Source organism: Haemaphysalis longicornis, unplaced genomic scaffold, assembly GCF_048455015.1.
Source record: "Haemaphysalis longicornis isolate Haplotype H1 unplaced genomic scaffold, Haemaphysalis longicornis Haplotype H1 scaffold_10, whole genome shotgun sequence".
In the NCBI taxonomy this organism is placed as follows: Eukaryota; Metazoa; Arthropoda; class Arachnida; order Ixodida; family Ixodidae; genus Haemaphysalis; species Haemaphysalis longicornis.
Genome location: NW_027526204.1, coordinates 150908013 through 150924820, shown reverse-complemented (window position 1 = coordinate 150924820; position 16808 = coordinate 150908013). Strand labels below are relative to the sequence as shown.

The 16808-nt window shown below is 47.2% G+C and overlaps 1 protein-coding gene and 1 pseudogene across 3 annotated transcripts in view; both read right to left on the bottom strand.

Annotated features, from left to right (window-relative positions):
- LOC144159642 (tRNA dimethylallyltransferase-like) overlaps positions 1–4591 on the bottom strand; it is a 38434-nt gene extending 33843 nt beyond the window's left edge. For both annotated transcript variants that reach the window (XM_077691248.1, XM_077691249.1), the window contains exons 1-4: positions 4425–4591; positions 4153–4290; positions 2426–2524; positions 1535–1785 (exon numbers count right to left, since the gene is read on the bottom strand). In XM_077691248.1, coding sequence (XP_077547374.1) covers positions 1535–1785; positions 2426–2524; positions 4153–4290; positions 4425–4568 — 632 coding nt within the window. In that variant the 5' untranslated portion in view covers positions 4569–4591. The remainder of the gene's footprint in view (positions 1–1534; positions 1786–2425; positions 2525–4152; positions 4291–4424) is intronic.
- A 4432-nt stretch (positions 4592–9023) lies between these two features.
- Positions 9024–15688, bottom strand: LOC144159641 (uncharacterized; annotated as a pseudogene). The gene is made up of 4 exons (XR_013320342.1): positions 13407–15688; positions 12447–12646; positions 10948–10988; positions 9024–10385 (listed from the first exon to the last, which is right to left on the bottom strand). The product of XR_013320342.1 is annotated as an uncharacterized LOC144159641 (transcript).
- Positions 15689–16808: the final 1120 nt, after the last annotated feature.

Here is a 16808-nt window from a genome sequence, read left to right as displayed (position 1 = left end):
GGTGCATTACCACTTCATCCACAAGGCAATCTAGGTTTCAATGACGTCTGATATTTGTAGGTGTAAACCAAATCATAGAGTCTTACGAATGACACACCATTTTTTTTTTTACTGCTTTTCTGTCCTTATAAAAAGTCAGTATGCAGAGGAGCTAGTGCTAGTCAGTTTCCATAATTTCTGAAGGTGCGCCGCCATAACTTGTTTTCGCCATAAAACGCACACATGTACACACACACACAAACACACACACAAACACACACACATGCATGCACGCAAGGTAATAACGTATACGGTAAAAATACAGTAACATTGCATTTGTTCAGACCTGCAGGGTTATTTAAAATATATTTTCCACAGTCATATTTTTCCCATATTCAGATATGCGCTAGAGTAAAACTGCACTCACGAGAACAGGACTGATTTTCTTCAATTCATGGAACATCATCCCAAGTAGGCCAGTATTTTTTTTTTTAATGCCTGAAGGGGTTGTAAAACAATAACTAGCTACTTGGACTTATTCTTGTTATACTGGAAACTGGCACGTTTACTATTTAATGCGTTTGTTAGTGAGTATATCAAGCTTTCAGTGCTAATCATGTTATAACCGTTCTAGTTGAGAGTCAGTTTGTTATGATAACGATGGTCACTAGAAATTTGGAGCACACTGGACAACGTTGTCTGCGCTATTTTGTGGTGGCGTAGCACAAACCTTCTCAATCTATTTGCATGTGAGTAAACAACACACATTGCTGATATGAACCTACTTGCATGCAGCCATAACAACAGCTAATTTGTGAAGAGGGGAATGTGTGCCATACAGCCTGAAGAAAATGTCCCCACGGACTTTGTGAGCCTCCCAAACATCCCCAAACCTCCTAATAAGATGTTTGTGAAAATGCAGAAAAATTAAATCATTGGGCACAGAAAAAAACCTTCATCTGATACAAGTCAACAACAAAGAAAGAAATAGAAGACAACTGTTTTATTTCCTGCTGTGCAATGCGCTTGTAGGGGGCCACTTCTTGGTATGTAGCATTACAGATTGCCTAGTCTTCATAAGAGCATCTCAAAAATACTTTCGGGAAGCCTACGCATTTTGAATACTTGTCGAGGACCTCTGAGCACTGAACCTCGCAAATAAGCTAGAAAGGACGAGGGACACACAACCTTCTGACCGATGCTCTTACAAAAGTAGTTCTCTCTCTCCTCGTGTGTTGCAAACTTGTGCGGGATACCGCTTAAAATTATTCAGAGGTGTCACAAGCTGGCAAAATAACTTATTTACTCGAAATAAGCCTTTTAATGCGCTAAAACATCAAAGCGAGCAATTTTAAGCACAGACACTGCTGTCCCTCACAAGCGCAGTGTAGCAGATGACAGCAGTACGAGTCCCTAAGCTGAAGTCAGAGCCAACGGGTGCAACTCAAACATATCGCCGCGAATAGGCAAAGAAAAACCAGAACTGGGAGGTGCATAACCACAGGAAAATGTAGACACTTGAAATTGTTAAAATGAAACGAAACACGTCACATACCGTTCAATCTTTCGGCGATCCTTAGGGTGAAGTCTCAAAGCCCGCTCCGGATCCACCAGTTTGAGGCACTCGTACAACTGGTCTGTTGTGACATCCTCGAAGCAAGCACTGTCTGGGACACTGGCGAGCAACGAATTCGCAGCGTCTGCGGCTTCATGGCAGGCTCCCCTCTTGGTTTGCAGGAAGGAACTGATCACCTCCCTTAGCTGAACCCGGTTGCTGTCATAGGCAAGTTGGTCATCAAATGGCTTCTGAAAGAACAATGGAAGCGCCAAAATTGCACATTCCCTCCCAGACAGACAGGCGCTAGATATCTGTAGGACATAAATGGGCACATTTCTGCTTTCTGCACGCTTCCCAGCGACGCACCATGCTGGATGCATGACGAAAAATAAAAATACAAAAATAAGTAAAAAGATTTTTGAAGAGAACGCAGTACTGTAATTTACTGTAATGCTTCATTAAGCGTTAGCGGAAAGCTTGTTGGCCCCTGTTACCTCTCTTTTGCATTTCAACAAGCATTCACGCATGTGTAGACATGTACTGTAGGCGTAAAAGTCTAGTTACAAAACGAATTTAAAAGAAAAGCATTCGTAGCATCATGCGGTGGCTTGGCATCTAATATTTGCAGGAATGTAGTACTCTACATCTCAAATGTTCTTCCACAAACATGTCTTTGATGCCCAATTATAAGATGCTGCCAAGAGAAATTTCAGTAGCAACATGCTCTGATTTTAGACTTTTGAGGACGAAAGCACCTACACGTATATGTATGTAAAGAGCAGAATTTAAATGAGTGTAAAAGCTTCACCAGATCTGCCAGCATCCAGATTCCCATTCAAGCCACGAAGCTTCGGTGCTTAGCTTAGTAATTCTTTTTCTCACACTTACCTCATCCCGAACAAGGATTTTCCAGAGAAGGGACTCAATGTAGTAGTTGGTGCCGCCTACAACAATTGGCAACTTCTGACTCCTAAACAGGTTGTCAATCTGAAACACGAGGAAAGAAAGCAGAGGGACGATTTATTCCTGAACTTTCTTTCACCTCAAGGACCAAGGAAAGAGATTCAGCTGTTTCAAACTGTCTTTGCAGGGCAGCATATTTTGGTTTTCTAGATAGAAAGGCCAAGACAAAGACGAAGTCATTCTTTCTTCCTAGCTTTGGGATAAACTATCATTCACACTCATGGCTTCATGTTGCAACTGTTTAAAACAATCGTCTGTTTGTCCTGACTACAAAGGTCAGTTTGACCTTGCAACCCTTATGCTCCAAGTTTTTTGAGAATTTGGCAGAAGGTGCATAACGTTGGCCATTAAAAATCTGACAAATTAAAGGGGCCAAATTTGCTGTCTTTGAATAAAACTCAGTGAGCGAAGACCTGAGTACTTCTAACAGCGTTAAATTGTCCGGCTAGGGCGCTTTAGGACACTTCGTATTGTAAACTGCGCACTTGTTAAACAGACACGGGCTGAAAGGGCGTCCCTAGAGGTGCATCCTTTTTATTTTTATTCACTTATCACTAGTGAGAAACACTGGCAAAACAAAGCAAAAAGTGCACCAAATAACAAACTTGTTGCAGAAAGATAACTGATGTCATCAGTTATCATTACCAATACTAGAAACCATGCAAGGAATTATTGACTGCTAGTGGCAGGAGGGTGGGACATTCATTCCCTAATAGGCGCAGCCTTCCGAGATTGCCTCAAAAGAGAGGGAACACGCCTATCACCCCAACTCCCTTAATAAGTCAAGTTCCCATTGAAAGAACTCCTTTACATGGGCTTCGCATCCCAATGCTCACAAACGCCACTTTGAGTCGCGAGTTCTGGCAGCACAAAAGGGTGCCTACATCAACTATGACAATGTCCTAGTAGTCGAGGACAGAAACAACAAACAACCAAAGCTGCTTTTAATGCCCGATTCCTGAAACTTAGACACCTAGCTTGCCGTGCAGTTCACTAGGGCGCAACAAATGCTTTGTAACGAGCCAAATATTGGTTGCACTGTGTTTCAGAAAATTATTATTGCTTAGCGTTTGGGTTATACGCAAGCCAGGCAGATACTTGCTTTAAGATAACCTTGACGATCCAGTTAGACGATCACAGAAGGTTTTTAAGAGTCGTGTCTTGCACCTTTGTGGAGGGTGCTAAGTTGTTTGTACCTTTAACTTAATTGTTTCAAGCTCAGAGTGTGAAAGTCCGTGAGCAGTGTTCCCGCAAAAGCGTTTCTGGCGAATGTCGACGAATTTACGTCAGGTGAGTTGGGCAGCCGCCTTTTTCTGCTGCTTTAAGCGACAAAGATCCCCCTCCCGCCCCTTTTCTACCTTTCTAACAAATTTTTTTTTGCGTCGATATAGAAATAAGCATTCATGACTCTCTGCAAGCCAACACTTTGGAAGGTATTGTCAGACTGACCATTTATTGCGGCTCCTTAGCAATCGCATCCTATCTGTTCGCTCACTGTCCAAAGTTACAAAAGGCGCGTACGTTTCTGTTGCTACCGCTGCTTACGGCATCCTATCGTACAGAAAAAAAAACTCAAGGAGCATTATTATCCATAATGTAGATGACAGGGTGGCTATTAAAGCGCTGCACAAAAAAAGAAAAGAGTTCCTTACGATTCCAAGTGCCTTGTTTTGGAAGTCGGCGACGGTGTAGTTTAGAAGAGGATCCAAGAAATCGAGGAGATGGTGAGGCGCCGCTTGTCTTTCGGCTTGTGTAACCTTGTTTGTGATGATGTCGAGTGACTTGTACACCTAGTCAAAAGCATATAACAAGCACAGCAAGTTAAACTAACTTGTCAAGTTGTTTCACGAACGAAAAGCAACAGGCCAGCAGAGGGTAGAACGAAACTAAACTGAGCGAGTAGAAACAGTTGTCGTTTTCTTACCTGCATTGAATCTGCACTGATTATTTCTCCATTAAACCTTGAAGCTATTTCTATTGCCAACTTTGATTTCCCAGTTCCAGTTGCGCCCAGAATTACAACGAGAGGGAGGTTTCGACAGCACCGCAACGCCGTAGGCGCCGCCATCTTAATAAAAGAGACCGGATTGGATTGCTTTGACTTTCAGCTTTCCTAACGAAGTAGCGCACATGGGAGCCAGGCTTTTAGCTACTGGCATAGAGTTTCTCAATATTACCTAGAGCGGAAAGTGTCGCTGCGATCGCACGCCGACATGGGAATTGTGGGTAGTGTGCGAATCGGATTGGCAGCCAGTGGCTAGTACAAAGGACTATGGATTAGGCTTCTCGGCTCTGAAGTGCTTGTTAGTTCTGTTTTCGGTGTGCGTTTCCGTTTTCGGGATGCCAATTTCTGGCATTCAATGGCTATCACAGATATGTCTATATAACAGCGTGATTAGCACTTAACGCATGTGCTCGCGTTAGCGGCGAGTTTCTTAAGATGAAGGGGTGACCACATGCAGTGACGGCGACAAGCGACGCCGAAAACGTAACTCAAAAGGTACAACAGCAGAGAGTACTGGGTGACAGCGACAAGCGAAAAAAAAATTAATACACTGCCGCCAATGTCCTCTGTCGTCGTCGCTCGTCGCCACAGTTCACTGTATCGCCGCTGCCGCTCGCTTGTGGGCTGCTTCTGGCCAGCAAAAAGCGAGCGAACGTCCCAGCGGCCTGTTCATACCGCTTGCCGCCGCCGCGCACACTACAGCCACTAAATAAGCTATGTTAGCCCACACTATCCGTTTTCTGCACACATTCAGTTACGATTTTCGCATCGCTCGTCGCCGCCGCTGCGTTTACTTACCCCTTGAAGCATTCACTGCCTTGGCCAAGCGCAATGAGACAACACATAGCTACTCGACAAGCCAGGATTTATTTGCCATTTAACGCATTCATGCAATTTCATCGCGCGTGCTTGAAGACTTACTTGCGGTAATAGGCATCGCCTCTAAGTTTGTTTAAATCTGCTTGGACAAAGCAAATAAATACGACGCGATTCCATCATTCCTGTATCTCTACGTTGCATCTGTTCTGCCCACGACCGCCTGCTGAAACGCGTAGCATACGATAATAATACTGTATTGAGAGGAAGCAAGAGCACAGTTTCAGACAATCTAAACATTTTTTTCAGCAAAATATTAGAAAAAAATCACAGAAAAGCTCACCCAGTTTGGAGTATGTAATAATTTAAAAATAAATCCGGGACGGCCCGCTGTATCTGGTGGCGTGAGACAAAGGCAGCACTTCTGCTTTTTTTTTCTTTGTAACACCCAAATTTGTTTGGAAACATAAACCCTGTAACACGGTGTCTTATGCAAAATAAAATTTGTTAACAGCGGCACTTTTGGCAGCAATTTTTTAAACAAAAACTCAATTTGCGTAGCCACAAAGTCGTTGCCGGCCAAGCCACGCCGAACTTCCGGCCGAACTACACACTATGGCGGCACTCATGGAGGCGTAGAGCGCCTCCGCCGAATCACGTTGACGCTAGCGCCAGATTCCACTCTATGGCTACTGGCGCTAAAAAAAAAGTTTTAGTTACTGTTTCTGTTTTCTAACATCGAGTTTTATACCAATACAGTGGAACCCCGTTAACTCGAATTCGAAGGAGCCTGTATATTTGTTCGAATTAAAGGAAGTTTGAATTAACGAAAGCTATTTAAATACACATACACATTTTTTTTTTTTAACAGGCGTACCAGATGATTGCCTTTGAACCAAAAAGCGAATGTGAACGTTCCTTCATCAAGGACGTCAACTTTATATTTGGACTTTATTACAGACAAGGGCCAAGAAGTTCACATTTGGGCCATTTTTGGCATTGATGGTTCTTGATATGGCCATGCTTCTCTGCAGAACACGCAATGTGGGGAAGGCAGCTTACCAAGACCAAGCGGACACCGATACTTTGAAAGTCGGCCTCACCTCTGAGCACGGATGCATTGCTCGGAAGACATAAAAGTCCTATGACCTCTTTTTTTTTTTTTTTTTTTTTTAATGAGAGCTTTTCGGTCGGTCAACCAGTATATGGGGAAGTGCATTAGATTTTTGACAGGACGCCATCGCTCACACTCAGAATTTATTTGCTTTAAAAGAGATTCAGTGTCTTCCGCTCTGTGAAGAAGTTTGACCAACGAAGCTGTGGTGGCGAGCAGCGAAGTGAGCAGCAATATGCTTCTACCGGGGCGCAGTGCAAGGGGTGCACAAAACAATACCCGTTTGTTTACAATTGGGGGTAGAGCATATATATCCTAGTTAATTACATGAATGAAACTTTTTGACGGATTGGAGTTTTATTCTAGCAGACAAACATATGGGCTGTCCATTTCCCTCTAGGAGAAGCCCATGTATTGAGTTTACGGGAATCCCCCAAAATTTACAACTGTTTTGTGAAATATGTAATTTTGAAACGTTAATGAAATTTCGCGTAACGGTAGAGCCCTCTTAGCTACTAATTGTCATGTAGCTGATTTTGGGAGAGTTTCTGAAACAGAAGTTATAGCCGTTTTTTATAATCACACTCGGAAAGTCAGCTTATCTATAAAGTCGACTTATAAAGCATCTATAAAGCACAAATTTATTGCTGAGAAGACATTTCCTCAGGGACAATATAGAGGCCCTGTTTTTATTTTTTATTTTTGATGGCTTGTTATCCTTACTCTGAGAAAGAGAGGTCAAACTTTATTTGAAGCGGCCCATGCCCAGGCTGCCGAAAATGAAGTTCTGAACGGAGGAGGACGATGATCCGCTCCCACCAAGCGTGAGGGACGCGGTCACCAGCGTCAACTACGAACTCCAAAAGATGGCTGCCGAGCTCGCGCTCGCCGCCATCGAACGCCAGCGGCCGAAAGTGCGACTTTCCACCACCCCTTGCACGGGGTCCGGCGATTAGCGCCAGTAGGTAACCCACCGGGTTTACGCAGGCCTGAATAAATGTTGTTTCTCTCTCTCTGGTGTGCCGGGAATGCGTTCAGGCAGGTACTCCGCAGGAGTCAGGGCCCCGCACGTGGGCAATGTGCCGGGCGAGGCAAGGCCAGAGATCAGGCAGAGGAGCGGCCTAGCTTTCCCTCAAGTATGGAAGGTAGGGTGGTAAAATGGGTGGTTGAAGACAGTTGATCGCAAGGCGTGAGGACAAGTCCAGTAAGTATGCTTACCTTCGGGATGGGCACCACACACCTGACAGTGGGGCCTGCCATCTCGGGTCATATGGTGAAGAACTAGCTCACAAGGGAGGGATCAGCACCTGGCGGAAGTGAATTAATACCTTCGCGGAGTGCAAGATCAGAAGTTTGAGAAGAAAGGTTGCGACGGGAACTGCGAAGGTCCTTCTGCTGTTGCCTCCGAGACTTGCGATGAGCTGCGTGCGTTTTTGATTAGGGCTGTCGTCCTGAGGCCAGGGTTGAGGGCTGCACGGGTTTCGTTCTGCACGAGCGAGGGCATGAGCCCTTTCATTTCCTACAATTTCCTGGCGAAAGACTTGCAGGCAACTGGCGGCTGCCATGTAGGCGCGTCAGCTCGTGATGAATGTGCGCACATAAGCAGTTAGTTGCAGATTCTCGGAGGGCTCCTTGACTGTCTGTGCGGATGGTAATCAGTTGAATGGATTTGCAGCGTGATCGAATTGGCCATGGCTTCTATTTCAGCAGCTGTAAAAGAAGGTACATTACAATGTTGCGGGACGATCTCTTCATGTGGACCTACCACGATAGCTGTGGATATGCTTTCTGTGAACGTGGTGTCTGCGAAATGTGTAATCTGATGGGCTGGAAAGATGGAGGGCTCTGCTTTGGTGCCTGCTGGAGTCTGAGGACGGGTCCATGTGATGCGGGATGGATTTGACTGTTATTTCACGAATGGTGTCAAGGGACAAGTCAGATGTCCAAACCCCACATCAACCAGGATGGTGCGGCCTTGGGTTGACGTGAGCCTGTGCTGTTGGGCAGCGATGTGGGCGACTACTTTCTCCCCAAGGGTATTTTGGAGGGCAGTTTTGGCAAGGAGATAGTTTCGGGCATACATGGGCACACCAGAGTTCCGTTCGTAGGCACTTCAAGATGGTGATCTCAAATTTACTGTTTTGAGCTTCACGAGCTTAAGGTAGGGAAGGGCATACAAAACTCTGGAGATACTGTTGCTTCTACTATCTTGCGAAGCTCGTGTTCTTTGATGCCTGTGTTGTGGCAGGTGACTCGACGAAGCAAGGTTTGTATGTTTTCGGTAGGTTTAGGTACAGAGCACAGCATACAACCACACTTAATTTTACATCCCAACAGAAGTGATGGGCTTGTAAATACATGGTAACATAATGGCACCTCGTGCAATCCTCGCAGCAGCCAAAGAGCAGACGTGTGTTCCATCAGGCATTGTCTTGCGCTTTCAATTCTTACAAATATACAGTTAAAGCTGGATATAGCGAAGCTGACAAAAGTTAACAATTTTTCATTACATAGAGGTTTTCGTTACATGCAGGTTTTTAGTTGAGGCTCATGTGAGGGAAGCAGAAACAAAACCACAATGCTAGACATCAGTGATGAATCACCCTTTAAGGATTTATTTCACAGTGAAAAAATACGCTGATATGCTCCTGCTGCTTTCCCACAAACTTTTCAAGTACCAAACATGTGCTGAAAGGGCACTTTTTTGGGAACTTCGTGCTATTTCCCGCACTCAAAATTGTTGAGAGGTTGCTAGCTCGGATACTGTACCGAGCAGCGGCGTTTTTTTCTTCACGCCAACGGCAGCAGGAATTGGCACCGGCATACACACACCACAGATAGCACTGGAAATGCACGGTATTTTGCGGTGCGGGTGAAATTCACTACATTAGTGCAGTTCTCTAGCCAATTTTTCAGAAAAATGGCAAAAAACAACGGCTCATCAGCGTAGTGAACTCATTATATCAAGGTTAACAGTTGCAATGCCTTCGTCAAAGAGAGGTCACAAACATGTGTTTCAATAGGGCTGGAAATGGGGATTTGAAAAACTTCGTTAAATCCAGAAATTCGTTACAACTAGCTATTTCTAAAGGCCTTCATGAACTACCAAAACAAGCTTAGAGGGCAACATCTCATTTATTCACGTATAAAAACCTGTCAAGCCCACGGAAAGAGCAGCGCACAGCATACTTAATCTTATTACCATATAAAACATGCCCATAAGGACACACAGTCCTTGCCTGTGCAAGCATAGAGTATTGATTCATAAGATCTATTTCTTCAAGCATACACATTTCTAACACTGGCAGCCGTTTGTAAGGGCACCAGCCCTATAAATTGTAAACTAAGACATTGCATTCTTTGGACTTTCACTGAACAATTCATGCAGATCAAATTTGTATATAAAAAGTACTACAAAATAACAAACTTGGTATGTCCCATTTGACAAACATTTTGCACAAGCACTGGGGACTGGCTGAGAGAAAATGAAGTCTTGCCCTTCAAGAGCAAGCTTATATTTCCATGAAAAATGGCTATCACAGCAATGCCGCCTCCCGTTTCAATGGAACACGTGCAGAGCAGGCAAAAGACTGCACGATGACTTTTTTTGCGAGAAGCGGCTATGCCTTTAGAAAAAATATTGCTTTTGGCAAACAAGCATGGCACAAAATAAAATGGCAGGAGAATCGTAACATCCCGCAAGCTAAGTAGTCCTGCAGAAAGGCACATCAGCTGACGAAAAGATGCTCCGACTTGATTCCTCCGGTCGAGAGGGTCTGGGTGCCGGAGCTGACGAGGGTGGTGGTGCGGACGCCATTGGATTTGGAGGAGGGGGACAACCCATCATCCATGGTCTGGACACCGACGTCGTGGAGGACGACGCGCAGCCTATGCTCCTTCGCGATGATCTCCTCCGCCACCATCTTGGCCAGCCGAAGGAGCACTTCGTCCTGAAACCGGTACAGCAAGAAATCTGTTAGGACTGGACAGGTTTCTGTTGGGGCTGTTCTTCAACTGCCACTGGCAACCGAATTCCCTAATCAGACACGACATGGGCGTCAAACAGAGGAGTCGCCAGCACGACTTCGGAGTGAGATAGCTCACTCCTTATTGCAAGAAATTAGCTGCAATATGAAGGGGTACATTTAAATAAGAAACCCTAGACTCCTTGTTTGGAAAGCAGCGATGGATACAAACGTAAGAGGAGCCATTATTGCCTTTATAAAGCGCACTTACCTGGCTCCCACAAATGCAAACGCCTAAAAAACAGTAATTGAAAAACCTAAAAAGGTTGCAGCAACACCGATTATTTTGTTGTGCTTTCTGGTGGCCACAAGCACACGCACAGAAATTACACAGGACACATTATTTTTTAGCTACCATTTCAACGACACGCAGTGCCTAAACAAATATTGTCATGCAATCTAGCTCGAAGCACGGGTTTAAAGCATATGGAGAATTACAGAATTTGTTGAAAATACACGAGGGAGAAAAGCACAATTTCAGACTCACGTTCACGCCGGCAGAAAGGAGTGATGTGTCTGAAGCACTTTCTGTAAAAGGGAAAAGGGGAGGTAGGGAACATAGTTCGTCAAAGTTCTGACCTGTCAGTAAAAACAAGCAAAGCCACCAATACACTCAGCGCAATTCTACTCTTGCAGTGTTACTTGGATGCCACGAAAGTGTGTTGCATGGAAGTGTCACAGTGTCCGTACTCAAACAAATAGCTCAGAGAGCTCACTCAAGCCCCAGGCCATTTGCAATGCCACAGATAGCTGCTGCTGTTATCGGATTGAGCACACAGCCTGAATATGCTATTACACATTTTTCAATGTCATTTGAGCTCCTGTACAAGAAATGCTCGCAGAAGCTTCAAAATTCTGATGCTCCAGATATTCCCTCCACAGCATTATTTACTTTCGTAATACCTTTGAACCTAGTCTTTGGGATGGAAAATATTTACTTCATGTAGACTTGGATGGATACAATTACATTCGAACACGATGTACCCAATCGTTTGTTTCCTTTCCGGAGACCACACATGCGCCACATCATAACGGAGCAATGGAAGTGGTCTTCACCGCACAGCCTGCCCCTTTTGGTTGGCTTTTTTTGCACGATGGCAAAGCTGTGCAAGAAAGCCTACCATGTGTAGGCTTTACACAAAACGAATGTTAACTAAACAAAATACAGGAATACCGTAGCCAACAGTTTTTGTGGACTCTGAAAATTCAGACATGCTGGATATTTGACTTACCCGAGCGACCGCCAGTTGTCCCATAGGTGTAATGACTCACGGTTTTATTTCTGAGACTGCTCTTTTATTCGGACTATTTTTCATTCCCCTCCAGGTCCAAAAAATCGGTCAGCTACTGTAGTGTGAGACAGCCAGTCCCATCGTATAAAGTAAATGAAGAAGTTCGAAAAAGAACGAAAAAAACACAGGCCCTACGCAATGTTAGCTAACGCTTGATGAAAGAAATTACCACTAGTGAAAACAGTATCGGTGGAAAGGCGGTTCCACTCTCAGCATGCTCTGGGAAGAAAAGACTGACGTACTGAAGCAGATGCTCAGATCATGATGCTAAAGACATGAAGTCAATGCTCTTTCTTCACAGACGCTGCACTTGAAGCAAGCTGACAAGTTCAAGTGTGGCAATTAACTTGTCATGACACATACCCCTGATGTCCAGCATTGACAGGTTACATGTTGCCTGAAATATGAACCCCTAAAATAACACGAGATGGATCTAAGCAAAATATTTACGTAATATGTATGGGTACACAGCTAATAGTTCTGGATACCGTCCAACCCTTCGGACACAGCCAACTGAAGTGGAATTAATGGGTAAATTAAAGTGTATTGACCCACGTACTACTACTACTGCTCGTAGTAGAGGGCAATAAATTTGCAGCCGCTTGAACTCCATCACATGGCACTGCCAGAGGAGAAAGTGCTCACACTCCCCTGGGATAAATATGGTGCAGAGTTTGCCAAAGGGTTCACGTACCGCAGGCCGAAGACTCGTTGCGTGCTCCAGGGGACCGCAGGTAGGGTGGGGTGCTCGTTACCGGTGGTAGAGCACCGAGAAGACCGGCTACAGAGACCGAGCTGCTGGTTCCACTGCCCCTGGTGAAGACCGTGTCATCCAGTAGCCCATGGTCCGAGGGCACCCTTGAGGGACCACGTGACGCCACCTCTGCTCGTTTGCTGTTTGGAACCGAGGGAAAGTTTCCAGGTCAAGCTCAGAAGGATGGCCACAAAGTGCACACGGGAGCATCTGAAAGTTGAAGGCAGAGCTCAGTCTCTTGCCTTCCGCAACTAACTACGTAAGTAAGAAAGAGGATGCTTATACGTCGGGTCTGAGAGCAACACAAAGTGAGAATGACCACAAGTCCACCAATCGCACAACGGAATCACGCAAACGCAGCCACCAGGGCCTTAACAAAAACAAGCTTTCCAGGACGCTCTTTTTTTCCGTTTTGCCCAGAAAGGATCCGCTTTCTTTACATGGAGGCACAAAAAGAAGGAACCGCCTGCCATTCTGCACAAGGCCTTTTCTGCGGCTTGAAATCATCACAAACCACACTGCTAAAAATGGCCAGCGGCATGGACTCCCATCATTCTGCTCCACATTTTCTAGTTCATTAAGCAACAAGTAGTCCTTACAGAAATATAAGGTTACTGTTGATTTAACAACGGCTGAAACACTGAACATCACTCGGACTGACAGTTTCCAATGGCAGAATGAACAGAAGCCAATTAAGCCTTGCCCTCACAAAGAGTTCTACCTACACCATAAATGCGAAGAACAATAAACACACAGACATGCCTCATTAACGAAGGCATTATTGTCGTAAACTTTATGTACAAATTTGAAAATGGCCCATCTGTACATTGCTGGCATGCCTTGCAGGAAGTAGCGTGCATACTTAGAGACACTTCAAATAGCATAAAACTCTCTACTCACATCTCAGTCTCGAAGTCTTCAAAGCGGAGAGAGTTCTCTGCGTCCTGCGTGTCAATCTGGAGACGCTGCCCAAATTCTTCGGGACTCATCTGCCGGACTCCCCGTGGTCTCCTGCCCTGCCAGACGAGGTCGCAGCACACCTCTTCCCTCATCCCGTTGAGGCCCACCATGTAGTCGAGAAATACCGTGTCACCTTCTTGGAGCAATTCGTTGAGGTCGCCCATGAACACTGTGCCGTCCTTGTAGAAGCACTCGCTGCTGAACTCTACCTTCCTCGAGACTGCAAGTTCCTGAACCTCGCAAGTCCCGATGCTCTCCATGACTCCAAGGACCGTCCCTTTGGCGTCCTTGTAAATGGAGATGGAGGGCTGCGTAGGCTGGGATGCCGGGCCCACATTTTGGAGAGTTTCCTCTCCGCCAAAATCGCTGCACGGCCCCAGTTCAGCATCTGGTGGTGGTTTCCGAGCGAGCCTGTTAAAGACAGCTTCGCTATCGTCGACGAGTGGCTTTGCAGGCCTCTGCCCGATCCATACAAGCGTTGCAATCCACGTATTGTCTTCCGCTTGAACAGCATCGAAGCTGACTTCCTGGCCGTCGGCCACTTCCCAGAGAAGGTCTTCAATCCGACCCTTGTCGCGGTACGTCACCTCGACAGCCGCACTAGCTGCCAAGCCACGGCTGGGACCGAACTTGATCGTGCCAATAGACTCTGTCACGGGGTAGAAGAAGCCTCGCTCACCGGCCAACTTTTCCCTGTGCTCTCGGTTGGACAGCACGTGCCTTGCACTCCCCTTAACGGAAGAGTTGCAGGAGTCCGCCTTATCCGAGCTTACATCCCAGTCGGCATAGCCCACAGGAGACTCATCGAGGTCAGCGTCGCGGCGGTCGCACTCGTCGGTCTTGGCCCAAAGGAGGTCATCGATGTCACCGTCATCGTCGGACATGAATACTTCATTGCCACTCTCACCTCCAGAGTCGGCAGTGCCGTTGGGGTCACTGCTCCGGCAGAGGTACACTATTGTAGCCTCCCACTTGACATTGCTCGACGGCTTCGTGCTTCGCTTGGCATTGAAGCGGACCTTGTCCTTAACGGTAAACACGTCCGGCAGATTCTTGATGGACCTGCCGAGCGACTTGTCCACTTTGTCGGCATGGAAAAAGGCCCGCTCCCTTAGATCGCGACCGAACTTTATGAAGCCATACGTTGACATGACCGCCTGTATCACACCGTGTTGGTCGACAAGGTGCGATGCGGCACTGCATTCGCCTTCTGCTTCGTCGTTCACGCTGTTCAGCGAGGGAGAAGACGACGACGAGGGCTTGGTCATGGGGGCGCGAGCGATGCGGGTGGCGCGGAAACGGGCTTCGCAGTTCTTGGGTCCAACCTTGGCATCCAGGACGACGCAGTCGCCCACCTGCAGCCCGGACGACGGCAGGCTGGAGTGTTCGCCATTCTCGAAGGACTTCAAGTCGAAGTATACACTTGTCTTGATGGGATGCTTGACGGAGACGAAACCGTATACAAGGAATAGGCGGCATACGGTGCCCTTGACGTCCGTCAGGCAGGTGACGTCCTCCCCGTCCGTGCCGCAGTCCGACGTCATGAAGTTGTCCGCACTGGCGTTGGGCCGCGGAGTCGTGCAGCAGCCTTTGGGGCGCACGTACACGTTGTTGTTGTGGATGACGAAATCCTTTCAGGAGCTGCTGCAGGAACAGCTTCAGGGACCTCCTGGAGCAGCTGTACTTTTTCCTCGGGTCAGACGGCAGTATGGCCGGTCAGCTTCTGGAGCGAGATGCCCTGGTTCGACTCCACTCGCCCCTTCAGAAATTTGACCATAGTGTCGCTCGAGTGGCTCCTTCGCTCTGGCATGGTTGGCAAGCTGTGGAAGCGACAGAGCGAGTAAAAAGAGCAGCGAGTGGACAAAGGTACGGCGGAGAAAGATTGCCAGCGGCTGGCGTAGGTGGCGAAGAACAGAGCGCAGTAGTAGTAGCAGCGAGCGGAGAGCTAGCCGCTCGCGCAATCGCGAGTTCGAAGATACGTGGCGCCGAATTCCGGGCCGCTGCACTGCCCGGCCCAAAGCGGCCACGAAGCGAAACTAAAAGCGTTCGTAGTCCGAATAAATGGCTCATGCATTATCCTGTGTGGCAGCAGACGAGGGTCGGGACTGTGGTCGGGACCCCCGTTCGCAAACCGCGCCATATCGAACCCCTGCCGCCCGGCGTTGGGCCCTGGGCGAGAACACCAGACGGAAGCAAGCCATGATAAAGGCGCAAGTTGAGTGTCTTACCCGTGTATACCAATGGGGTATCGGAGCACCGAGACGACCAAGAATCCTGTCAGTACGCGCAGGAGAATTCAAGGTTGGGTTCTGACCCTGAATGCGAGAACCTAGCCGGTTTTATCTCTCGGTGGCTGCTCGCGCGCGGCGCTAGCTACGAGCCCAGCGCAGCGCGCCCTCACAGAACAGGGAGGATGCCCTTCTGCTTTTTCCAACGTTGGCTGCGTTGGCTTTTCCACAGAACAGGGAGGATTTTGCTTTTCCAACGAATCAGCTGACGCGGACGACTACTTCCGGTGCTTCCGGTGTGGTTGATCGGGTAGTTCTGCCCAACGTTACTAGAATAAACTCAGTTTGAAAGCTCCGCCGGAGAGGCGGGCCGCGTGGAGGGCGCGAGAACTAGTGGCGCTGTAGTCGGGTCTTGCGCTACTCTCGGCGCGTCGTCTGCTACTGCGGCGAGCCGCCGCAGCAGCCGTCCGCGGCGGCGGGCCGCCGCCCCGACGTACCGCGGTGGCTTTCTAGTACTGCTATTGCTAAACTTAAACATATATCATCTTCCCGGTCGACAAGCTTAAACATCTTCATCCTTCCAGTCAACGTTACCGCATCCCATTTGTGCACGGTTCGAGTAGATAGGCATACGATCGTTGTATACGCATTTACTTGCATGCGTTGCTCATTGGCTGGCTAAGAATCGACGGTGGGCCTATATTTGAGCCGTGTAGATTGCGTTTAACTTCAATATACGGGATTTACTTGGCGAGTGAGCATTTTCAGCGTAGCTTCGATAAGTACTGAGCTGTCTTATCTCGACGAAAAATGACCCAACGCGTTTGTAAAAGCCGCGCCTTTATGCCTGTGCAGCAACACGACAGTTTTTGTGAATCTCGTCAGTGCGGGGTTCCATTAACCAGCTTCCGATGTAGAGTTCTTATGCTCAACTTTTATATGCGCCGGGCTCGTCTCACCTCCTCCGGCCTCAGCGCTATTTGTGGTGCATACGAGACATTAGATCACCGAAGATGAAAGTTCGCCTACAGTTCTGACGCTCAGTTCATCTCTCGCAGATGCACTCGACTTTTGCGAAATCACGTTAAAGCTTTAATCCACAATTTAAAGGTGC